General features: G+C 43.1%; 1 protein-coding gene across 1 annotated transcript; it reads right to left on the bottom strand.

The window, feature by feature from the left end:
• Positions 1-582: 582 nt before the first annotated feature.
• On the bottom strand, positions 583-15083 carry LOC101517325 (solute carrier family 7 member 13). The gene is made up of 6 exons (XM_058668411.1): positions 14399-15083; positions 12420-12551; positions 7338-7699; positions 5601-5888; positions 1630-1862; positions 583-769 (listed from the first exon to the last, which is right to left on the bottom strand). The coding sequence occupies exons 1-6, from the start codon at positions 15081-15083 to the stop codon at positions 583-585; spliced, it is 1887 nt and encodes a 628-aa protein (XP_058524394.1).
• Positions 15084-26971: the final 11888 nt, after the last annotated feature.

Genomic DNA, 26971 nt, shown 5'->3' with positions numbered 1-26971 from the left:
TCTTTCACTCAATATTGATATCTTTCAATTACTTCTATTTTGATGCAAATAGTAGAATTTCTTTGTGTAGTTGAATAATATTCTATTTTGTGTTCTAAATTTTCTTAAATCCATTGTTGATGCTACATGCCATACTTGGTTGCATATTTGGCTATTGTCAACAGTGCTGTCTGCTATAAACCTAATTGTGTTGGTGCTCTTTGATAAAATGTGTTTATGTGTTATGGATATGTAACCTGTAGCGTCATTGGCTTTAAATCCTGTCTAGGAAGATGACTAGGGTCCAGGTGATTGCTTTGGGCCAATAAAAGGAGCATGAAGCCTGCAGTTCCAGACTTGAGCTGTGGAGGTATAGTTGCTGCTCAACTACATTCTGCTTTAGGGGTACCAGTCAGCCCTGCTGCTGCTCAAGAGGACTTCAAGGTCAGAGGGCATCCTGCAGATGCCAGCGAGCCTGCAGACTGTGGTGTGTGCCAAGTGGGTGACTGGTGGAAACTCAAAAATTCATCTGACAGTGACTCCAGCTACTGTCTCATCCCTGCCCTTTGCTCTCTGTGCCCCTCACTCATTGTCCTTCCCTCCTCACCTGCTGGGCAGCTGATCCACGGGGCTGCTGGCCCGGCTGTGGCTGCTCAGGCTCAGTTCAGGGATGCCAAGGGGGACCCTGTCGGTGTCGGAGTTGGCGTTGATGCAGGTGTCGAGGTGGGCGTTGACGCATCCCGTGCCAAGAGAGGCAGGAATGGGAGCGTCGCCCTCACCGCCTGAAGATCTGGGGGAGGAACAACCGGGCAACCCCGATGGCGACGGGAATCGGAGAGGGCAGAAGGAAGTGTCAGGACCTTATGAAAGTGCAGAAGATGAGAGTGACTAAAACATAGAGGTGCACGAGGAACAACCCTTACAGCCCTTGAATGCAGCTATCACTCCCGTGGGAAATCACCCATCTGTTTCTCCATCTGCCAGGACCTCGTGGACAGGCTGGCTTCTTTGTACCTCAACATCCTTCTCCTGGCCAATCTTTGCCAGTCACTTTTGATAGCTGGTGGTGAACACCATAACTTTGAATCTCGGCATTCCCCTGAGATTGTCTCTGTCCAGCCCCTTCACCACGTGCTTGCCCGGGCTCCTACAGTACCATTATGGTGGAGCTTTTCTTCCATATCAGCTTCTACCTGCTCCCAACCTCCCCACAGATCAGCAGTTCTCTAGCGCGTTGGTTTGATAGCTTTTGGGTCACACCCCCTCCCCTGGCAGCCCAAGGGAAAAGCTGGCCTACTCCTTCCATGTGTCTGCGGACGGTTGGGTGGAGCTGGAGCCATTCCTGTCACGCTGGTGGGTCCAGGCATCCTGTGGCGCTCCTGGCAGGTGCACACGCTGGCACAAGGTTAAGTGGTTTGTGTCGTCACCTTCAGCGGCTAAATGCCTCACGTATATACACACACATACACTGGCTGCAAGGGCCATGTGGAGTTCTGGGAGGTGGGCCATTCTGGTGCCATGCTGCCTGTGGCCAAGCTCATATGCCTAAACGAAAACGACTATATTCGGTCGGTTCCATAGGCTACTGCCTGGGGATGTTGGATGGTGAGGCTAGCACCTTATTCACTAGGAACACGGCTACCTCAACACCTCGCATCAAGGTTGAACCGACTTTTTCGGCTCCAGCTTGCTTTACGCTGTCGAACAGCTTCGACACCAAAATCAGCTTCTGATGGCAACCCTGCATTCTGGAACCTGCAGAACCAGACCAAGGCTAAGGCAGTTCCAATGTCATACGAATGGTGCCACTCACACTCACGTTTTGGATTACAGCATTCTGCTGTGGACCTGGGGGCATGGACAACACCTCCCGTTTCTGGGACCTGTAGGAGAGCGGTTAGCTCCCAGATTTTATTCCTCGGTCACTGTCCGAGGCAGGACTGGCTGGCAACGGGCATGGAAGACAGACACGTGAAGCTCTTGCACAGCCGGGTTATGAGCTCCAACACCATGAGAACTACGTGCTCTACTTCCACCTCATTTCCTGTGGGCTTTGAACCATGAGCACCCTGAGGGACAAGCTTGCTCAACGCAAGGAGGAGGACACTGGAGGAAGTGAACTTTTCCACTACAAGAAATTGTCCTTACTGCTGATCTACAACATTTCTGGAAGCAAACACATGGTGACAAGCTGGGGCAGGGTGGGGATGGGATGGGGGAAGAGAGCTACCACATGGGAGGTAGTCTACGGAGGCTCCCTTTTTGCACTCTTGTGGGCATCTGAGGGGGTAATCCCCCAGGATCAAGGCCCCAAGTCTTCCCCAATCATGCCTGTGAACTCCACATCCCCTCTGCATTCTGACTGCCTCACACATTCCCTTGTTGAATGTGAGTGACTCTGGGTGGAGAGATGGGCTTAGGTGCAAATAAATGTGTTTATCACAGACACACACATACATGGGGGTGGGAGAGAGAGAGAATGAGAACCTGTCATTTGTAGCAAAATGGTTGGGACTGGAGGACATCATGTTGTGTGAAATAAGTGACACAGAGACAAACAGCCTCATACTCTGTTGTATGTGGGAGCTAAAATAAAAAAACAACAGAAAAGAAATGCCCATGTGCAAGTTTTGCTGCCAACACAATGTTTTGCCAAATTATCTTTTTAAATGCATAAAATTGATAGAAATGATATACTATGGGATTTTTGGTGATTTCATGACTTAAAATTTATGTGAGTACCAAACATAGAGTCCAGCATCTTATTGTCCAGTCAAGTTCAACGGCTTCTTAGGTATACCCTCTCTGGTCTGAAGACAGAACCAGCAGAGTATCATCTATGTTTGGTATATGCTTGCAATGGGGGAATCTCAACTGAACTTGAACTGTGGTTATGCAACAAGGTGGAGGAATCCACCATGGTGGGAGGGTTTGGGGAGGGGTGGGGAGAACCCAAGTACCTATGTAACTGTGTCACATAATACAATGTAATTAATGAATTAAAAATAATAAATAATTAAAAAATAAAAAATGAAAATGGAAAAAAAATTTTATGTGAGTAAATTTGAACATCTTTTCAATTACTGTTTATAGCCCTAGACTATTTTCATATTTTATATACATTATTAAAATTTTTTTTTCATGATATAGTTCCATTGACACAGGAATTCTGCCTCCCACCCTCCTTATTCCTGTTCCCCACTGTCTTCCTCTGTATTATGATGATAGTATAGTCCTTCAATAATAGTCACAGGTCCATCATTCTGCTATTTAAGTGTAAGGTGACATTGTGGTTGTAGACAATGGTAGATTGTTAGGATATATTCAACAGAATTATTGGGAGTTTTCCCTTTATTCTGGAATAGAGATGCATACTGCAACATACTTTTACTTTCCAGTAGGCTAGTCCATTATAGAGTTCCTCTTTGAGAATATATGTATATACATGTTTACCTATTTAACTGTTTAACTTGTATTTTGTGTGATGGCTGCCTTGTATCCAAGAGAACATATGATATTTGTTCTTTTGGGACTAGCTGATTTGACTAAGCATAATGGTTTCCAGTTGCATCCATTTCATAACAAAAGACAGGATTTGATCTTTTTAAATCTGAGTAGTATTCCATAGTGTACAAATAACACATTTTCTTTATCCCATAACACATTAATGAACAGCTGGTTTGATTCCATGTCTTAACTATTGTTAATTGAGCTGCAATAAAGATGGTTGTACAAATAACCAAAGTGCAGCTGATTTCATTTAGTTTTGGTAAATTCCCAGGAGTGGGAGGCCAGGGTTATATGGTAGGTCTATTTTCTGATGTCGAAGGAGCCATCAAACTATCTTCTAGAATGTTGGTTCAACTTTGCATTCCCACCATCAGTGAATTTTAAGGTATGCTTTTCCCCACACCCTTGCCAATGTTTATTGTTTGTTATTTTTGATGAGGTGAATCCTCGTGGTTTTTGTTCACATTTTCCCAATGAGTAGAGATCCTGAACATTTTTCATGTGTCTGTTGGCCATTTGTATTTAATCCTTTGAAAGTGGTGTGTTAATGTTCTTCGACCATTTCTTATGGATTATTAATTTTTATTGTTGAGTTTCTTGAGCTCTTTGTAAATCCTGCACATTTTGAATAGATCCCCCCATTGTGTTGACTGCCTCTCCACTTGGTTGATTTTTGTATAAAGTGTAAGGGGTGTGTCTTGTTTCATATTTCTGTACATGTAGGTCCAATTTTCTTGTTGAAGTCACTGTGCTTTCTCCCTCCATTGATTTCAATTCACTTGCCAAAAATTAGTTGGCTGTAAATGTGTGAGTTAATTTTCTGAGATTTCTTTTCGGTTTCAATGATCTATATGTCTATTTTGTGGCAGTGCCAGGCTGTTTTGATTACAGCTTCCCTGAAATATGACTTGAAGTCTCTTGTATTCTGAAGCCTCCAACTTTGTTTCTGTTGTTTATCTATTCAGGGTCTCTTGTGTTTCCACGTGATTTTTTTAGAAGTTGTTTTTTTATTGTTGTTATTATTTTCCATTATATAGTTTATATAGTTTTGTAGGTATAGGCCTTTCCCCAAAGACAGTCCATCTTCTGTCTTCCCATTCCTCCCCCCCATTTTCCCCATTGAATATATTATTACAATAATATATTCCTTCAGCTGCAGTCACAATTCCAACAATCAGATGTTTACATGTATCAAGACATTAAAGGAATAGGCCATGACTGCAATCATTGGCTAGTATGTACGTGAGTCTCTGTAGTATTTCTACAGTGAGTAAGTCCAAGTATAGGCATTCACACTAGACCTAGTTTTAACAAAGATTATTTATTAGAAAGAGAGAGAACGCATGAGTGAGCAAGAAAGTGTTACCTTCAACAGAGTGATTCACTCCCCAAAGGGCTGCAACAGCTAGGGCTGGGTCCAGGCTCAAACTAGGAGCTAGGAGCTCATGCATTGTTTCCTCTAGGGGCTGCAGTACTTTAACCATCAGCTTCTTTCTCGGGGGGCTGATGAGATGTGGGGTAGCTGAACTGGAATTGACACTTCTTCATGGGATGCTGGGCCTGCAAACAGTGGTATAGTTTGCTGTGCCACAATGCTGGCCCCTAATCTACTGGAAAGTTTCACTCCATTTTCCCATATTTTTCTCTCATATTATGTTCTCCAATATCCACTTGTATTCTCAAGTAAATTGTTTTTGTCTTGCGTTAATTCCTCCTGTTATTTTACTAACGGTGGTTTCCAGTCATGCTTAGAAGTGTTGTTAGATAGGTAGTGTGCAGATGAGTCCAATGATAAACTAATAGGGTGATATTGATAAAAAGCAGATTCAAAGAAGTCAGTTTTGGATGGATCATGACATAAAAGTGCCACAAGCTATAACCCATAAGAGAAGTGATCTGTTTCAGTCTGAAGGGATTGGGTTCAGCATTACTCAGAAAACTGGGTATCTGGCAAAAAAGTGGAGTTACAGCTAAAAGTTTTGGGTATTAGATATCTTGTGCTTGTCACGCTTAATGTGTGTACCATGCACAATAAACACAAGGAGCATCATTTTGATTGAATAAGAAGGTTTCAATGCACCAGTCATTTGCCAAAGCTGTATATTTTATACTTTTTTGGTTATGATTTCAGATGACTTTTCCTTTAATGTTCCTTCTGTTGAACTACAATCATTAATATCATCAGCAGGTGCGACATTCAATAGTAATTGTAAAAAACAAGTGATGTTGTTAAAATATGCACAGTCCAAATTAAAGTGACCAAATGGCAAATAAAGCGCAAGTCCGCTGAGGATGAAAAGAAGAACATAAATATGGCTCATAGTGGGAGACTTGATTATTGGTGTCAAAACTAAGAACAAAGACATGGCTAAGGTTCCAAACACAAGAGGCAGACGCACCTAAAAACAAAAGCAAACCAGAATTAGAAAAGAATTGAAGACTATAAAAGCAATATAATAAAATATTGCCAATATTTACTAATATTATAAAATATTTCTAGTTAGCTAAAGGATAAAGAAAAATTAAGGAGTTCTTTAGTATCTACTGGGAAGCTTAATAGGGACTAAAAGAGCAGATTTGAACTTTTACTTTATAGTTTTATCTCCTTTGCTAAACTAGCTTTTTCATCAGTTCATGCCATTTGTTCACTAAAAATTTTTTGGATTAATACATTCTGAAACACTTAGTTCTATTAGAACAAAGGATTTCTGAACTATATACTTATTTTTGTAGTTTTCTATCTTCCTGTCCTTTAACTTATCCTTATATCTTTGCATAATTCTTGTTTGGAGCACGTTTTGATAGCAAATGTTCTTAGAATTTGACACATTTTCACTGGCCCATTGAAGTCCCTTAAAATGGGACTTAACTTTGCATGCTTTTCAAAGTAGTTTGGACAATTAAAATATAAGTGTGTACATGTACATGTATTATTTATGAATATATAAATGGATTCTTATATATACACAGTTATATATACATTTATTATATACACATATATGCATTTATATATACACATAGGTACAGTTATGCAAAAAGACTATCTATATATCTTTAATATCTATATCTATATTCCTGACTAATCATAAGGGAATGAATTGACAATAGTTTTTTGGTTAAATGCAGCAGTTTTGTTGAATTCATATGGAGATGAACAGGCTATCATGTTAAAATATCCCCAGGAGCTTATATGGAACCTTAATAATTAACATATAGAGAGGTTTTTATGGTTTGAGAAATTAAAAAATGCTTATCACTAGAAAGTCTTCATAGATATTCTGATTCTAAGGTAAACTTTTGGAAGATGATCACATCTGAGACTTCCTTCTGCTGCGAATGTCTAGAATATGGTGCTTCCATATCGCTTATGAAGGGCAAAGGCATTTACAAGCAGAAACAGTTGAGTTGAGAAGCCCGATAAATACTTGGCAAACTCAATTCCTTTAAAGGGGGATTTAAGGCACCATCTTTAAGAAGGCACTCAAATATTCACTGATCCTGGCCTTAGTTCAACTCTTTCACTGAGATGTAGGGCAATCACTATGCTCCACATTGAGTCTCTTCATGATTCAAACTTCAGTAGTTGTATTTTCAGTACCGCAGTAGATCTAAACTCTGCTTTGTTTAACAAGGAGGAATTTTGCATACAATCTATCCTGAATTTCAATTAGAAAATTAAGAAGTTTGTGGATCAATAAACAAAAATCCATACTCTGGACTAAAGGTTCCTAAAAAGGGATTCACAAAGCTGTTTACCTGTCAATAGTGGAAAATATACTACAAGTTAACAAAGGCACTTAATTTAAATCGATGAATAAAATATTTTTTTTTCTTGTGATTTAATTTACCTTATAAGGCCTGGGTAGGTTGGGCTCCTGGTATCTTAGTTTAAGTAAACCTATCATCATAAGACCTAGTTCAATCCAGTTGGTGAATCCTATATAGTTTATTAAGAGAATTAAATCTGAGGGGATAACTAGGATGGAGGCAAAGATGAGCCTGAGAATCACAGCCACAAGTGGGCAGGAATAGATATTTAGAGTTGAGAGAATGAAAGGGAGCTGACGCTCTTGGCTCGCAACATATAACACTCGTGCTGAGGAGAACAGAGTACAATTAAGGGAGCTAAAGATGGAGGAAGAAACACCAATAGAAATGACCCATTGCATGGAAGGAATTATTCTGTTCATCCAGGTGACTGCAACAGCATCTACAAAAGCAAAACCAGAAAAGCCACTGATTATATGACTGGTATGAAATTCATGACATACAAAACTTTCAAAAGAGTAATTAGCAAAGACAAATATCAGAAGAGTTTTGCAACTGCCTTTTATCAAAATAAACAAGTTTATTTTCACTCTTGCTTTTTCAAATCTGTGTGTCAGATTTGTCGAATGGTTTTTATGATCTCCTAAACTCATAAAGTGATTTTTGTCTTTAATGTATTAATATGTCATAAAACCTTGGTTTTCAAATATTAAACCAACCTTGATTTCTGGCATAAATCTCACTTGCTCATGATGGATAACTTTCTTATTTGTTGCCAGATATGGTTTACTAATGTTTTCAATAATTTTTGCATTGTTGCTCATGAGGGATATTTGTGTGTAATTTTCTTTCCTTGTGAAAATAATAATAATTCTGATTTGGACACCAGGATTATATTGCTCCAATAAAGTGAGTTATAAAATATTTATTTTCCACTTGCAGAGTTTGTATGGCACATATTGTCTTTGTGCTAAACTGTGTATCAGAGGTGTTGTACTATGAGCAGTCCAGGGCAATACCGTGTAAGTGTCTCCATATGAAATAAGGGAAAAGTTGTATATTGTCTTATCTAATCAAGCTATTATCTCCCATCAGAGAAAAGGATAGGAAGCCATTCTGTCCACTATAAAAAATTCCAGTTGCCTAAGCCTGAGCTTCCTGTACTGTCATTTGCGATTGTCACCTGGTTTTCATTGCATTATTCTGTGGGATTGAGATTTAGGGAATCAATGGAAAAAATAACTCTAATGCAATTCTGGTAAGTTCATCATCAGTATTTATTTACCTTTGTACCAGTCTCATGGGACTTGCAACTGGGGCAAATCTCACACATTTCAATGTTATTGAGAACCTTGTATGAACTCCTTGATCCTTCGGCATTTGAAATGTGATTTAATCGTGAATATGAGTGATTTCCTCAAGTGCCCACAGGTTGCTGAATTCTCATTTGACTTCAACATGATTAAAGAATATACTTGCTAAAATTTCAATCTTCAGGTTTTTTTTTTTTAAAGATTTATTTACTTTGACCTGTACAGTAGCCTAGTGGCTAAAGTCCTTACCTTGCACTCCCTGGGACCCCATATAGGCGTTGGTTCTAATTCTGGCAGCCCCGCTTCCCATCCAGCTCCCTGCTTGTGGCCTGGGAAAGCAGTGGAGGACGGCCCAAAGCTGCGTGGGAGACCTGGAAGAGGTTCCTGGTTCCTGGCATCGGATCAGCACAGCACCAGCCCGTTGCGGTTCACTTGGGGAGTGAAACATCGGATGGAAGATCTTCCTGTCTCTCCTCCTCTCTGTATATCCGGCTTTCCAATAATAATAAATTCAATGATTCAGTCCCTAGTGTCCACAATGACCAGAGATGCGCCAATCCGAAGCCAAGAGCCAGGAGTCTCCTCCAGGTCTCCTATGTGGGTGCAGGGTCTGAAAATTTTGGGCATCCTCAACTGTTTTCCCAGGCCTCAAGCAAGCAGCTGGATGGGAAGTGGAGCTGCCGGGATTAGAACCGGCGCCCATATGGGATCCCGGCGCATTCAGGGCGAGGACTTTTAGCCGCTAGGCCCCGCCACCGGGCCCCACAAGGTGAGGATTTAAACATTAGGCTATTGCACCAGACTCTAAACAAATAATTTTAATATGACACTTAAATTCTTTTGTTGATTCTTATCTCGATTTAATTTTTTTTCGTAGTGGTTGTTTTGATGTCATACAATATGTACCAAGTTAATTTGGGTGGAGGGAGGGACAGTGTTGTGGCACCGTGGATGAATATTTTTGCAATGGCAGCATCCTGTATGGATGTTACTAGTGTCTAGGTTGCTCTACTTCCAATTCAGCTCCCTGGTAATGACCTGGGAAAGACAGCAGAGGATGTATAAGTACTTGAACTTCTGTTAGCTTTGTGAAAGTTCTGGAAGAAGCTCCTGGGTCCTGGCTTCAGTCTGTCCCAGCCCTGGCTGTCTCAGCCATCTGGGTAGTGAACCAATGGGTGTAGAAGGCTTCCCTGTTCCTTTCTATAACTCTGAATTTCAAATAAATCATTTTGTTTTAAATTAGTTTAGTTTGTTCTTATGTCTAGTAAAGTGCAGCAACTTTTTTCCAGTATAGATAATTTCTTTCTCTTTCCTTCATGCTATTTTTGCATATATGTTAATCTAAATAATTTTAAAAGACTGCACATCTTTTTTTTTAGACTTATTACCTTACCCACTTTCCTCTAGCCTTTGACCCTTTGCATCCTAATCAAATATGTAAAAATTATCAAAAACAAAATTTATACAATTAAAAAACTAATTATTATCTTAAATAATTTAGACATTTTACAAAATTAAATGTAGAAAAGAGAAATGTATACAAAATATACTGAGTCTTTTTACCTACATTTGCTTTCGCTCACTACAAAAATTCATGGAAAATGGAATTAAAAGATAAATTCACTTTGGTGCAAATTTTTTTGTAATACAAATTTTTCATGATTTGCATTTTTCATGAACTTTTTCAAGATTCCTTGTGTGCATAGTTTTCTTTTTTTTTTTTTTTTAAGATTTTATTATTATTGGAAAGCCAGATATACAGAGAGGAGGAGAGACAGAGAGGAAGATCTTCCATCCGATGTTTCACTCTCCAAGTGAGCCGCAACGGGCCGATACGCGCCAATCCGATGCTGGGAGCCAGGAATCTCTTCCGGGTCTCCCACGCGGGTGCAGGATCCCAAAGCTTTGGGCCGTCCTCCACTGATTTCCCAGGCCACAAGCAAGGAGCTGGATGGGAAGTGGAGCTGCCGGGATTCGAACCGGCGTCCATATGGGATCCCAGGGCTTTCAAGGTGAGGACTTTTAGCCGCTAGGCCACGCCGCCGGGCCCGTGTGCATAGTTTTCTAAAATTTTCTGCACCAAGTAAGTTTATGTTTTAACTTCCTGTTGTGTGAACTTTCTCAAGTACTCTCATATCTACTGTTGATGTTACTCTCTCTGGTGATTCAAGTTACTTTTTGTCAACCTGAAGAATTTCTTTAGTACTTTTTTTTTTTTAGTAGAGCAGATCTTCTAGCAGTGAATTCTCTCAAGTTTTGTTTATATGATAACATTTTTATTTTATATATTCATTTGAAGGATATTTTTACTGTATTATTGTCTTGGTTGACGTTTTCGTTTCAGCATTTTACTATTCAACTACATTTTGCTCTCTTTTTTCCTTTTAAAATAAACTTATTGTTTTCCTGTATACGACCAAAATTATTTCTCTTTGCCTTTACTTTGGTTTTTAAAGTTTGGCTTTGACATATATGTTTGCTGTTCTTTATGTTGTGTCACAGATGCATTTTGTTTTGGATTTACTTATAATTTTCATGAATTCTCAGAATTTCTCAGTGATTATTTCTTTATATATTTTCTTGTAGTTCCTTTTCCATTTTTTTTCTGTTTTCCCCCATCCCTCCCTTGCTCCTCCATCCCTTCCTCTTTCTCTCCTTGTTTCTCTCATTTTCTTTCTCTTTCTTTATTTCTTTCTCTTTCTTTCTTTTATTCTTTCATTCTTTCTTGCTCTGTTGCTCTTTTTCTTTCTACTGAAAAATCCATTTTACCTATTGTCAAAGACACTGTTGTATTTATAGCTTAACTGTGAAATTAAGATCTTAATTCTTTACTTACAAACTTATTCAGCTATTTATGTGAACAGGAAGGTAGGAAGGGAACGAGTGAAGAGAGAGAGGTTTTTCATTTGTTGGGTCAGCCCTCAGATATCTGTTCTGGCTGAGGCAGGGCTGGACTACAACCAGGACCCAGAAGTTCCATTTGGATCCCCATGTGAGTGGTAGGAACCCAGGTAGTTCACAGCATCAGCTGCCTGCTTTGAACATCATACATTACAAAATGAGTTATGTGTTCAGTGAAAGAAAAAGTTAAGCACTTGAACTCCCCGTTCGTATAAATTTGAGGGATGCTCCTGTAGACAAAACATTAACATTACATTTCCTGTGGTCACATATTAACCAAGAACACTCACAATGTTCTTTAAGGTATGTTTCCAGGTTATTTGACTAATCTCCTCATATTTTAATTAAATTAAATTAATTTATTCTACTTTTTCCATTTTCCCATTATATTTTCCATATTCCTGTTACTAGATTTTAATGTTCAGTACATGCTGAAAACCATAGATTGCATAGATCTTTTAAAATGCTAAGTATGGCCTGCCATATTAGCTTAACTGGCTAATCCTCCACCTCCGAATAGGGCATCCAATATGGGCGCTGTTTGTGTCCTTGCTGCTTCAGCTCTGATCCAGCTCCCTGCTGTGTCCTGGGAAAGCAGCAGTGGATCACCCAATGCCTGGGAATCCTGCACCTCCACGGGAGACCCGGAAGAAGCTCCTGGCGCCTGACTTCAGATTGACTCAGCTCTGGGATGTTGCAGCCAGTTGGGGAGTGAGCCAGTGGATGAAAAATCTTTCTGTCTCTCCTTCTCTCACTGCATATCTGCCTTTCCAACGAAATATATAAGCAAGCCTTAAAAAGATGTTAGGACTAAATAAGTGAATAACCATGACAGGAACCAATTTAGCACAAACCTCCTAAAGCAAAATAAAAAGAGCTATTGTGTTGGAGACCCCTTTTTTGTGGGGGAGAGGAAAGAGTGGATCTTCCCTCTTGCTGTAGCCATACCTGAAGACATGATTTCCTTTGGAGTCAAGACTGTTAGGTAGGAAATGTTAACCAACAAGTAGATCACTGCTACAAGTGTAAGCGCGGTAATCACACATCTGGAAATATTTACACTAGGGTTTTTAAGTTCTCCTAAAAAAAAAAAGACATTATTTCTCAAAACATCCTGTCTTATTGCCTTTGAAAATGATTTCACTATGACATGCAGTAAAAACATCAAGAGCTCATTTGATTATTTTTTTGGTGGAATGTTTACTATGATCCTGCTAATTACTGATTTAGTATATCAGGATTGTGTTAAATTCTGGAATCTCGGTTCTGTATTCCTAATGCTCAACATGAGCTTCTCAACAAAAGATTTTATATATGAGTAACCTTGAATACCAGAGAAGAATCGGAGCTAACCTCCACTTTTCTTTCTTCTTCTTTGTTAAAGATTTTATTTTTATTGCAAGGTCAGATATACAGAGAGGAGGAGAGACAGAGATAAAGATCTTCTGTCTGTTGTGCCGGGCTCAATTGCTTTCCCAGGCCACAAGCAGGGAGCTGGATGGGAAGCAGGGCTGCCAGGATTAGAACCGGCACCCATATGGGACACTGGCGCTTTAAAGGAGAGAACCTTAGCCTCTAGACCACTGCGCCGGACCCCTAATCTCCACTTGTCTAACAGTGTGTTAATAATGAGTTGAAACAGCTGAGATGATAATGTGATCACAATACTTTACCACATTAGAGTGAACTGTCCTGCTCTTTTCACTACTTGGATTAAATCTGACTAAACAAATCTTGGGTCAGACTCGAGTGTATATTATAAACCTCAAAGCTGACACAAGTGTTTAAGTATTTGAAAAACAAAGGATTATAGTATTAACATTCAATACTACTCCCTCAGAACAATCTACATGCATTTAAGAGTAATTTGTAAAATGGCCATAATACATTAGAAATATGTATGGATATGTATTTATCTAAACCTTGAGATGTAAAAAGTTTTGAATATTAAAACAAACAAGAAAAGGAGCAATAGTTTGCGTACTATCAGCATTAAGATCACAGTCTTAAAATTTTTCTGAACAAAATTAGAAAGCAAAGAACAAACTGGAAATTATTGTCTGCCTACAAAGAAGAAATAGAAATGAATATTTGTAAAACTCTTCTTTCTCTTGGTCAATGAATAATAAGTCGTTTGTAGCATTGAGATTTTTATCTCCACAGACTCAAGTGGAAGAATGAGAAGTATATGATAGTTTCAAATGGAGTCATTTTAATTCACAATAACAAGTGTATCTGTAGAGCCTTTCTGGAGGGCATTTTGATAATATTTCTCAGGGTTTTTCTTAATATTTGTAATCATCATTTGATAACTTTAAAGTTTTTATAATAAAGCAATGAAAGACAAAGCAAGGATTTATACAGAAGAATGCAGAAATAAGTATGAAATTCAAAGGAAAATCTGGAAAGAACTCTAGGATGCACTAATGGGAAAATGAGAAAATATTAATGCAGTAGAATATTGTGCTTTCTCTAAAACTATTTATATTCTGTAACAGGTGAAATTGCTACTTGATATCTAAAGGGAATAAGTTATAAGGTTTTGTGTGCAATATAATTTCCACATGTGTGTAGTACATGCAAGATGACTGATTATAGGTGATGTTTTTTGTATTTAACGTGTTTCCTCTGATGAGAGTCTATTATTATAACTAATACAAACTCTAAAAATATTTGTTCCATGAAAAAAATTTCAGTTGCCAGTCATTATGTTGCTAAAGTTTTATGTGCACTTGTTTTAATACATGGAAAATACACAATCCTTTGTTTTTCCAGTCATAAAACCCCAATGTGTAGAGTGCCTGTAGTAACAGTAACGGAGAAACACATCAAGTTAAAACAATACAGTTTTCTTTCTTAGAATAAAGTGCTGATTGCTATGCACATATAGCTTAACCATGCTTTTAAATGAAAAAAAGTAACTTTACCTGCTATTCCAACAAGAATCCCCCAGCCTGAATATGCATACAATCCTTGGAGGAAGGCTTCTGCAATCTGCAAAGCGTCTGGAACGCCAGCATCAAAAGCATTCTCAAACCTAGCTAAGTTTTCTTTTCTTCCTCTTACCAACAGCGCAACTCCAGTTACAGATACAAAGCAGAGAACTGTCAGTTTCACTAGTGTAGTGACAGTCTGAAACCAGGCCACCTCTTTCACTCCTCGAGCATTCAGAATTCCCAAACACCATAAAATGGCCAGCGCTAAACATTTCTTTGGCATCTCAGGAACCAAGCAACCAGGAAAGAATGGCTGTAAAATATACCCTGCTAGTAACAAGCCCCGAGCAGCCAGGCTTGCGGGGGTACTAAATAGGCTAATCCAGAGATAGAAGAAACCAATGATGGATCCAAGAGATCTTTTAAGGAAATAATACTGTGCACCACTTCGAGGGAAGGTTGTGCCCAGCTCTGCATAACTTACAGCAGCTATCATGGACACAATGGCACAGGCAGCCCAAATAATTAGGGAGATCCCCACATTAAGTGAAGTAAATTTTAGCACCCCTTTAGGCGCAATAAATATCCCAGCTCCTATTATGATGCTGAATAAAAAAATTGTTCCATGGAAATATCCTATTACTCGTTGAAGCTGAGCACTTTCCCCTTTCTTCATTTTCATAAACCCAAATCTTAATTTTCAAAGTTTTTAGTTTTTCTTCAGTTCTGTGCTTCTGAGATGCTTGCTGAAATCTCCCTGTGGTCGTGTGTTTTGCTTTTTTTCTCTCTTGAATAATGTTTTGTTACAACCCCTAACATTAAAAAAAATTTAACTTGTCAGTTAATTAAGCTGAAGTTCTTGACATTTAATATTAGCTAAAGCGTTTTCTATGTTAGGCATTTTAAAAGCTATGGTCAATTAAACAAGTTAGATACAGCTAACTGAAAGTGAGCTAATTGAAATTTCTGTCAGGTTGCTTCTGTGGATGGTGATTTCATTACTTCTGACCCTTCATGGAGTTACTTCATTAAGACTGTACCATGAGGAAGTTTGTTTGTAAAGACTGACCAAAAAAAAAAAAAATGCTAGGCTTGAATCACATGTTAGCAAACCTTTAAACGCATATCTGACATAAGCAACTGTATATCACCAATTCCCCATCATTTAAAAAAGGTGGATGTAATAGTTTCTTTTGTGAAATAGAATGCATGAGGTAGTTTATCTCAAAAATAAATATTAATTAAAAGCTCCTGCTACTATTCCTATTATACACAAAGTCCTCCTAAATGCAAGTTTTTTGTTGTTTATTCTCATTATTACTGTTTATATTATGTGGGTCCTCAGCTTCTTAAAGTGTTTTCAAAATACTTGGCAGGGGAGTGTGAAACATTGGTTAAACTGCAGGTTGGATTGGAATGGCTGGTCCAAAGTCCAGCTGCTCTGCCTCCGGCGGGGTGTGCCCTGGAAGGCAGCAGATGCTGGCTCATTGACTTGGGTTCCTGTCAGCCGTGTGGAGTGCTCAGATTGAGTTCGGGGGTCCTGATCACAGCCTGGTCCTTTCTTGGCTGTTGTGGACTTTCGGGAAGTGAACCAATAGGTCATCTGTCTCTTCCTGCATGTCTGGCTTTCAAATAAAATAAAAATTTAAAAACTGACTTTGCAGTTAGTTGCAAAAAAGGGTATTTTCAGCAAGTGCATAACTTAGTACACATATCTATGGCTTTATACATCCCTTGTCAATATTCTTTCTGAAAATATAAAAGTATTTGTTTACTTTACAATGTTTATTTTATATATTTGAAAGGCAGGGTGAGAGAGAGAGGAAGAGAGAGAAATATTGCATTTGTTGGCTTACTTCCCAGATGACCACAATGTCTAGGGGTAAGCCAATCTATAACCAGGAGCCAGGAGCTTCTTTTTTTATTTTTATTTAAAATTTTGGATTTTATGGTACAGTTCTGTAGAGTCTGGGATTCCCCCATTCCCATCCCTGGACTGATTTTCCCCATATTGTTATAATAGTATATATAGTCCGTCATAAGGAGTTATAATTCCAGAAGCCAGAAGCTGTAGTGGTGTTGGGAGACAGGCCTTGAGCATCAGCATAAGGGCTATGGAATCATGGGTTAGAATAAGCAGTGGAAGACATTGAGGTGAATGGCAGGTGTCACATTGGAAGAACAATGAACCCAGCATCTGGGGAGGACCTGTGCTGCATCCTCCAACCTGCACCTGTGGCTTGGAGGAAATCATGCTGATTCTCAATCTAACTGTGGTTGTGATGCTGGGCACAATGAATGGGGATTCCATATGATTTCTTCTAGGCAAGGACTTTAGCCACTAGGCCACCGGGCCCAGAGTTGGCATATTTGTTGCTGTTACTATCTGTAAAATGAAAACATTGTCAAATGTTAAATTATTTGTTTACGATCGATATGTACATTCTGCATTGCTAAGTAACTGGGCCCTGACATAACCACTTCCTGTCATCACTCCACCATAAATGGCACCCATAGCTTGCTTGATAGTATCTCATTCATATACCTGAAACAACAGCACAATTTTGCTTTGGAACCCTCTGATGGAAAGTACCTGTCTGAAATCAGTTTATTGTGACATATTTGGTGTGAAAAATAGTTCTCTGGCTATTTTTAACATTTCTACTCCCTTTGAAGGCAATGTGTTTGTCTTCCTCACCGCATCCAAATCCCTGCCAGGTAATATTTGCACTTGAAAATGTAAATGAGTAATAATCATAGCTATAGAAATGAGCACAGCCCTTGTGGAGTTGTTCTCCATATACATCTGAGAGAAAGGAAACTGACATTTGTAAGAAACTTTTAACTCCCATGTTCTTTACAGCATTATCCACAGTAACCAAGACATGGAATCAACCCAGGTGTCCAGTGCTGTACGAGTGGATAAAGAAAACTTGACATAGCGCACACACACACACACACACACACACACGGAGGGAGGAGGAGGGAGGGAAGGGTCTGGAGAGAGAGAGAGAAAGAGAGAGGGAGGGAGAGGGTATCAACCACTGAAAAGAATGAAATCCAGACAATTTTCAGCAAGATGGATGGAACTGGAATCATTTTACAAATTAAATAAGCCAGACACAGAGAGATAAATCCCACATGTTCTCTGTTCTATGTGACATCAGCATATATATGATTGGAACTTGGATGAGTGATTGCTAGAGACTGAGAAGTGTAAGCAGAGGATGGAGAGAGGCTGTACAATGGGCATTGACACACAGACCAAAACAGGAAGTTCTAGTGTTCCAGTGCAGTGTTGGGGTGAAGGAACTGTATATAGAATATAATATATCCTTGTGGGTGAAAGAACTGGGAGACAACTGACAGGCCCCAAACACAAAGGGAGGATGAGAAATGGGAAGGCAAGTTACCTGGGCTCGCTGTTTTACACTCTGGAATTGTGTTGAAAAACTGCACTGTATCCCACAAACATACATAATATTACATGTAAATCAGCCGTTTAAAATCATTTAAAACTTAAAAAAAATAATAGGAGTAGAAATGATTAGCAAACTAAAATTTATTGTGGCTAAGTTAAGCTTTGAAGTAAGAGGGACACTGAAATGCGCTAACACATTCAAATGCAATTCTATCAACGTGAAAGAATGAGAGCATCCATGAGAAATGCAACTCCGACGAAAATACCATCTGAAAAGCAGTTACTACAGACTGGGGGGTTGATGTTTGAGTTAATACACAGAACTTTATTTTTAAAAAAGATTTATTTTATTTTTATTGGAAAGTCAGATATACGGAGAAGAGGAGAGACAAAGAGGAAGATCTTCTGCTTTTTCACGCCCCAAGTGGCTACACTGGCTGAAGCTGTGACAATCTGACGCCAGGAGCCCAGAGATTCTTCCAGGTAACTCACGAAGGTGCAGGGTCCCAAGACTTTGGGCTGTCCTCGACTGATTTCCCAGGCCACAAACGGAACTGGATGGGAAGTGGGGCTGCTGGGATTAGAACTGGTGCCCATATGGGATCCCGGCATGGGCAAGGTAAGGACTTTAGATGCTAGGCTACTGTGCTGGGCCCAATACACACAGAACTTTGAAGAAGCTATTGAACATACACTACAAGATTCAATGGAAATGGAAAATGTGCAGGAATTACAACTAAACTATCAGAACATCAAAAGAAAACAAGATATTCAATATAGAATTCAGAGCACCACAGATTATAAAGATGTTAATAAACATAAAAGCCAATCTTAAAGTTTTTTTAAATAAAAGGTAAAATCCACTGTTTACTCTGAAGCTGACAAGAATATTGAAGACATATTACTTAGGGCCCAGTGCTGTAGCCTAATGGCTAAAGTCTTCACCTCACACTCGTCAGGATCCCATATGGGCACTGGATCTAATCCTGGCAGCCCCGCTTCCCATCGAGCTCCCTGCTTGTGACCTGGGAAAGCAGTGGAGGATGGGCCAAAGCTTTGAGACCCTGCACCCTCATGGGAGACCCGGAATAAGCTCCTGGCTCCTGTCTTAGGATCGGTTCAGCTCTGGTCGTTGCGGTCACTTGGGGAGTGAATCATCCGATGGAAGATCTTTCTCTCTGTCTTTCCTCTATGTACAACTGATTTTGCAATTAAAAATAAATAAAATAAAATTTAAAAAATATGCATATTACTTAACAGTAGCATGGATGCATTTTTAATCTTTACAGCAACCACAAAAGTCAGTGTACAATGTACTATGTGATTTTTGAAAAGGAGCAGCCAAGTCTGGGACCAGCGTGCCCATGTGGGATGCCAGTGCCATAGCTGGCGGCTTTACACACTACACCACAGCACTGGCCCCCAATATATTACATGCTAAATACAGGCAGAGATAAATACATTCACCCAGATTGGACCATTACACACATGTACTGAAATAGTATCTAGTATCCCACCGATAGGTACCATTTATACACACACATAGTGGAAATTTAAAAAATATTAAGGAGGGATTTCTGAAAAGCAAGTAAATAAAATGGAAGTGAATGAAAAGTGAAATAAGGCAAGAGGAGATAACACAGGCTTAGCAGTACAAGAAGTCATGTGAAGAAAAAATTAAGACACAAATAACAAAATGGTATAAGTAAAAACAGTATCAGTCCATTGTCAAGTGATTATTCCAATGGTAAATAATGACTGACTGTATTTTAAAAATCTGCACTCTCTTCGATTTTTAACATGACACATGTTTTATGTACTCCAAACACCTACAAGAAACAAAAATGTGATCATGTTTCCATTCACCCTAATGAGTCCCTATGGTTTCACCTGTACAGATTCAACTATCTTGGTTTTTTAAATACTGTAATGAATATTATTGCATTGATATTGGTGTTGCTCAGACTAGTTTCAGAATTGTGTTGAGGCTACTACTGTGTTTAGGACCCAGGACACTGGCTTTCTCTCTTCCAAAGAACATCTGCCAGTAACCACGATGTGACTACAGACCTGGAAGCCAACCTCATTCAGGAGCAGCTCACCAGCTGGGGTCTCCACTCTGCCAGGAGACAGGCCCTGGCCACAGTGTGCCAGGGATGTATCTCAGGGAAGTCGTGTCAAGGAGTACCATGCTTCTCTCGGGCATAATGAATCCAACTCCTGTTGCAAAAACTCAGGGATGAAGTTGGAACTATTCTGTAGACAGTCAACAAGCAAGTGTTGCTCTAAGTGCAGAGCCTGGGTAGATCCTGTGCTGCTAAACCTGATAAGAGTCTGAGTGAAAGAAACTACTGGGCATCTCAGGTTTTTCTTTCACACTAACACATTCCAGGATTCCTAAGTTTCTTGTCATTAAAAACCTCAATGCCATAAATAAATAAATAAATAAATAAGCTTAATGACAATTTACTACTGTTGCAAAGTAGTGAAAGTAGAACAGCACTGGTATCAAACACCTGTTGAGGCAAACACCTTTCAAAGGTGATCTCTTGTGCTCAGTGTGTGTGCATACTTTCACTTTGTATCAATAGCACATGTTGCTCTGCATATTTAACATTAATACTGGAAAGCAGACTTCTAAAATTAAAATGCATTGCCACAATCTGCTTAAGAAGATACACACAAGAGACAGCTGAATAGCAATCTATAGCCATTTTAAGGTATATAGAACATGGTTGAATATAAACCAAAATTGAAATGTCTATGAGGAAGTCACAGGTTTCGGTCGAGAACCTGCATTTGCCTAGTAACATATTGGTTAATCAATACCATGTCAATTAATGCCATAATGTTGTAAATGGTTGTAAATATTATGTTGGGTTTTTTACTTGATTGGGATGATACTCTGCTGGTTCTACCTTCAGACCAGAGATGGATTCACCAAGAAGCCATTGAACTTACCAGGACAATAAGATGCTGGACTTTATGATTGGTCAAAACCTCCAATGAAAGAATCTCAACTGAATTTGAACTATGGAAATGCAACAAGGTGGAGCAATGCGCCGTGAGCGGGGGGAGTTTGAGAGGGGCGGGGGGAATTCCAGTGCATAAAAAAATGTGTCACATAATGCAATGAAATTAATAAATAAATAAATTAAAAAAAAGATACACACACAGACGTGTCTGTGTTCAACAAGGAGAGAAGCAAGTGTATGTGTGCACTCTCAGATTATGATTTCTATCTTAAGTTCATTGGAAAAGCAAAGATCACAGGTGCATGCAGGACGTGTTTTGGGATGGACTGTGTCAGGCCAGGAAAGGTGGAGAGAGTGAAACGGTCATGTCATCCACTCTGTGTTCAGAAGAGAGGGGTCTCCCCACCTCCCCACACCATGCCAGCCTTCCTAGGATGTTGGGAAGGGGGGAGGCTTCATGGAACTGCCCAGGTCCCCATGAGGGGAGTGTGTCTTCGGGGAAGAGTTACATGTTAGAAAGGCAGGTGGGACTTACCAGGAGCAGGGGAATGTGGCTCCTAGCTTGACCCTAAGCTAGCTACCTACTTGCCCCATTTCATGTCCTCCTCAGGGATGTCTAACTCTCCATCTCAGGGTTGCTGAAGGGTGCAGATTCATCATGTCTCCTAAGGTTCTTTGCTGCCAACTAGGGCCTTAGCTTGCCAATCCCGGACTCAGAACTCTTCTCAGTCACTTGGAGCAGGATTCTCCGTCCAAGGCATGTTGAGCCCCTTCTGTCCACAGTGCACCTGTGGCTGTATCTGGAGCCATTTTTGGCTTTCACAGTGGGGAGAATGGACCGTGGCTGGCGACAGGGGCAGAGGCCAGGGATGCTGCAACACGTGGGATAGCAGTGTCCAAGGAAGGATGAGTGGAACTTATACCAGTAGGTCTGACCCAACTCAGACCCTGCTGCCTTTCGGGAGGGAACCCGTGGGTGGAGCATGTCCCTGTCTCTCTCCCTCACTCTCTGTGACTCTGCCTCTCAAAGAAACAAAAAACAAATCTTAAAACAAGTACATGAGTTCCAGGATTGAGAGAGTTGCTAATTATCCTCTGGGTAATTAATGAACAGTCATTGAGAAATTGGCCTCTTGGTATCTACTTGGAGAGTTGGGGCTCATCCACACACAAAGTCACAGGGCTCCTTTTCACCATGATGAGCTCCTTTTGCTTTTCAAAACTCAATGCCTTCGTAACAGTAAGTAGCATCTTTTATTTACGGAAACCTTCACTCTATAACGTGTATGTTCCAGACATGCTTCTCAGTCCCAAGTGGAAAAGAGCGACAGAGAAGGACTTTACTTGGTGGTCCTCTTGCTGTGGCCCAAGGAGCTGCCTTCCCTTCCCTCAGCCTGAAGGCCTGCTTGTTCCACCCTGTCCCGGGCAGAATACCCAGCTCCTCTGCTTCCAGTCGGACTTCCAGGAGCAGAAAGGGCAGACATGGGCAGGCCACACCGCTGCTGCTTCTCTGGCCGTTCCTGGGACTGCTAGGAGCTACCCAGGAAGTACATTCCCCAGTGCACAGAGCAGCATGGGGAGCACTGAGCTGGCTGAGGAAGTGGCCTAGGCTCACTGCTCTCTTGCCTGCATCCCATGCCTCCACGCAAGAAACCACCTGGCCTGAGAATGCCCTCCCTGGGTTCCACAGCTCTGGGAGGCCTCCCCGCGGGAAGGACACAATGGACGCGGTGGACAGCAAACAGAGAATGAAGCCAGAAGCGGGTAGAGAACATGAGGTCTACCTTGGTCCTCCAAAGGCCTCTGCATCCCCAGGAGTGGGGCTGCATGGGCAGGTGCCAGGGCGGGAGAGTGGGTGAAGCCCAACTCCCTGCAGGCCAGGAGGGCTGGAGCAAGGTCCTCATGCCACTTGGTGAGATGCAGGGTGCAGTCAAGGGCCAAGGCACAGGGAGAAGTAGTTCTCTGCTCTGGATCTCAGTGGGGAACCCTGGCCTCAGGGGAAGGGGCAGCCGCCCCTGTGCACCACGTCAAGCCGCCAGCGCCCCACGGCAGCCGGGCCTTTCGTTGTCACGACCACGGATGGCCACGGATTCCCCACGTGCCCCGGGCGCGCCAGCTCTGCCCCGCGGCCACCCGCCTGGCTCCAGGCTCGTGCCGCCCTGAGCACTGCCAACGGAAACGTCTCGGAGCTCCCAAGAGCGTCGAACGCGCCCACACTGAACTCCGCCGTGCACCTTGAGGACCAAGGAAGGAACCCCGGCATTCAGTGCAGCGTGACGACCCGGTAGGGGCCCCAGCCCCTTGGGCCAATCAGCCCGCACACCCAGTACCCTGCTTCCCAGACCCATCCGGTCTCTGAACTGAGTCCAGAGGCGGGCGGGGGAAGCTCTCAGAAGCTTCCCCCGCCGCCAGCGGCAGGGGCTCCCATCCCGCAAGGTGGGGATCCTCTTGCTTTCTAAGGGCTCAGCCCTCAATGGGCTCATTCCCAGACTTCTCCTCTGAGGTGGTCCTCAGAGGAAGCCGCCGCCCCACGCCGCACCCGCTGGACCTGGAGCAGCAGGCCTTGAACTGCTCAGGATGGATGCTGCCAGGGGCCACCTGGCGCTCCTTGCAGCACTGCCACAAGCGCTGCAGCAGGGTCTGCAGCAGGCCCTGTGGAAGTTGCTGCATTACCTATGGGTTCCGCTGGCCCACCCCCTGGCTTGGGTTCTGCAGAGGGCAGCATCAGGCCGCGCCCCAGAGGAGAGGAGCCCTACAAGCAGCACTGAGGGGGCATTAAATCCCAGGGGCAGCCCCATTGTCTCAGATGAGCAGGACACACAGGAAGGCAGCTCCGGGGCCAGTGGCAGGGCCCCTTCTGCCGTTAGTCTCCTGAGCGTCAATAGGGGCCTGGCTTCCTTTCTTCCCAAGCCTGGGCCTCTAAGGAAGACTACAAATCCTGAGAGACAGAGCAGGGAACCCGAATGCTGCTTCAGGGTGACATACACCCAGCATAACCCCCTCATCAGCTCCTACAGCTCCAACACAGGAACTTGGATGCTCATGGCAATGGGGACCCGAGCTCCAGTCAGGGCATCACAGGGCAAGACCCTCACGAAACGCCTTCGGGTGGGCACCCGTGCCACCAGGTTTGCCCACAGGAACATCCCACAAAAAAAGGCTGACGGTCTGGCCAATAATGAATGGAAAAAACAGGACAAGACACCCAAGGAAGTTAAAATCAACACAGTCCCCTGTTACATGGATCATAGGAACATCTGGCAGAAGGCTGCGGGACAATATAACAGTGTGCCATGGGCTAAGACAGGCGAAGCAGGTCGGCTGCTCAAGGCCTCAGTCGACAGAGCGGTACAAAGCATCATACACACCGGAAGTATCTCGTCGGCCTTTGGACAACTGTGTGTCAATGGAGACCTGGCTTCCTTTGTGCCCAGGTCTGGGCCTCTGAGAAGAAGCCCAAAACATGAGAGACAGAGGATGGCACCCGAGTTCCTCTGCGGGGTGACATGCACCAAGTGCAACCCCAGCACCAGCTCCTACAGCTCCACCAAGGGGCCCTGGAGGCTCACAGCAATCAGGGACCAAGCTCCTGTCAATGAATCACAGGCTAAGACCACGAAGGAGCAACGCACTCAGAGGGTCACTCCAGCCTCCAGGGTGCCCCACAGGGATATCCCAGAGGGGAAGGCTGAGGGCAAACCTCTCCAAACACCATATGCCAAGAGCCCTGAGGATGGGCAGGAGGACAGAGTCCCCTCCTCTCCTGAGCCCTGCAACAACCAACAGAAGGCTGAGAGCAAACATGGTGGCATACTTCATGCCAAGTCGTACAAACAAGGCCAGGTGACTGGCACCAGAGGCTTCAGAGCAAGAAACAGCGACATACTGCTGGAGAGGCCTGCAGCTAAACCCACCAGAGGACAACATGACAAGAACCCTGACAAAGGCCTGCCAGCAAGCACACACACCACCAAAGCATCCTGCAGGCTGATCCATGAGAAGAGGAATGCTATAGGCGCTCCTGTCGTCGCACCACAAGTGAAGACCACAAATCAAGATGTACAGGGAACAACAACCCCACTGAAAGATAAGGAAGAAAAAGCATTCCACTCCAAGATGATCAGAAAAGACTCCCAGAAGAATGTGGGAATTCCTGCCCAGAAAATACAACCAATGACTACAGAGGAAAGGCCACAGGATGGTCTGGAGGCCACCAGGAAAGACAACTCTTCAAGATACGAAAAAACCTCACAGAGGAAGTCTGTGGCAACTCCTGCTCTGGAGCCACAGACCAAGACAAGAGACAAACAGCTGCAGGCTGCTGTCCCAGACTCCAGGGCATCGCACAGGGATAGCAGACACAAGAGAAAGGCTGCGGCTGAGTATGCCTCTATGGCACAACATGCAGAAGTGACTGAGGGAGGCCAAGACAAATCTCCTGCCTCTCAAGGCCCGTATTGGGCCATGCCGAAAAGGAAGGTCATGGGCTCACCTTCCTGGGCACAACATGTGCACAGCTCAGGCACACAGGCCCGAGCCCCCAAATCCAGCATGCACAGCAACACTGTGCACAAGAAGACCTTGGGCAAACTCGCCAGGCTGTCCTTTGCTAAATCGCCCCAGAAACACCCGAGGGCCGGTGCCCCTGCGTCCAGGGAGCGGCACACATACACCAGCCTGAACAGGAACAGTGTGGGCATCTCTGCCTCGGTACCTCTGGTGAAGACTCCTGAGGAAGGCCCGCAGGCAGCACACAACAACGTGCAAGGCCTGCCAGCAAGGGTCCCCACATGCCAAGAGCACAGCTATACCACCCAGGATGAGAATACAGGTGCCTCTGGCCTGGCACCACAGGCCGAGCATCTCCAGGAGAAACTGCAGGCTGGCACCACAGCCTCCACTGCCCTGAATAAGAACATTTCCTCTAAGAAGAAGTCCTGTGAATTGCAGGACAAGAAAACCAACAAAGTCTCCCAGGCCAGTGCCACGGTCTCTGTGGATAAAGGCCACATGCCACAGGACACAATTGTGGACGACTGGTCTTGGGCACCATTTTCTGACATCCCTGAGGAAGCCCCACAGGCTGCAACTGCAGCCTCCAATACACCACACTGCAAGATCCAAATCACGACAAAGAATGTTTCTGAACCTGCCAGGACACATGTGGAGTTCCCCAATGCTGACTCCCAGTCTAGCTCTCCTGCCTCAGTTACGCACTGCACCATCCCACATGAGAATTCTGTGGGCGCAATGATCTCTGCACCTCTTGGTAATACTCCTGAGCAATTCCTGCTCACTGGCGCTCCAGCCTCTTTGTTGCCCCAGGAGGAGAATAAAACTGCTGGTGTTTCTGCCTGGACACCACTTGCACAGACCCCTGAAGAAAGCCCTCAGGAAACAAAGACCCCTGTGGAAGGCCGGCATGACAGAAGCTCCAGCTCTGCAGCACACAGCGACACCATGCAGAAGGCTGCTGGCACACCCACCCGGGCATCACAGGCTGAGACCCTTGGGGAAGGCCTGCTAGTTGGCTCCACCACCTCTGAGGGGCCACACAGGGACATCCGCAGGAGCAGGAAGGCTGCAGGCAAATATGCCTGGGCGTCACTAGAAAACATCCCCAAGGAAGTCTCTCAGGGGGCAAAGATTTCCATGGAAACCACACAAGAGAGAGTGCCTGACTCCACAGAACATAGGGACACCACGCAGGAGAAAGCTGCTGGCAAACCCACCCAGGGGCCAGATGCCAAAACCCATGAGGAAGGTTGGCTGGTTGGTGCCCAAGCCTCCAGGGCACCGCACAGCAGCATCCCTAGTGGCAGGGCCCTTTCAACCTTTAGGCGCCTGCATGTCAATGGGGACCTGGCTTCCTTTGTGCCCAGGTCTGGGCCTCTGAGAAAGACCAGGAACCCTAACAGACAGAGGAGAGAACCCGAGTTCCCCTTCAGGGTGACAAGCACCAAGTGCAACCCCAGCACCAGCTCCTACAGCTCCACCAAGGAGCCCCGGAGGCTCACAGCAATCAGGGACCAAGCTCCTGTCAATGAATCACAGGCCAAGACCACGAAGGAGCAACGCACTCAGAGGGTCACTCCAGCCTCCAGGGTGCCCCACAGGGACATCCCAGAGGGGAAGGCTGAGGGCAAACCTCTCCAAACACCATATGCC

This window comes from Ochotona princeps, chromosome 9 (genome assembly GCF_030435755.1).
Source record: "Ochotona princeps isolate mOchPri1 chromosome 9, mOchPri1.hap1, whole genome shotgun sequence".
Lineage (NCBI taxonomy): Eukaryota > Metazoa > Chordata > Mammalia > Lagomorpha > Ochotonidae > Ochotona > Ochotona princeps.
The sequence above is the reverse complement of the archived record's forward strand: the minus strand, read 5'-3'. Positions and strand labels throughout refer to the sequence as shown.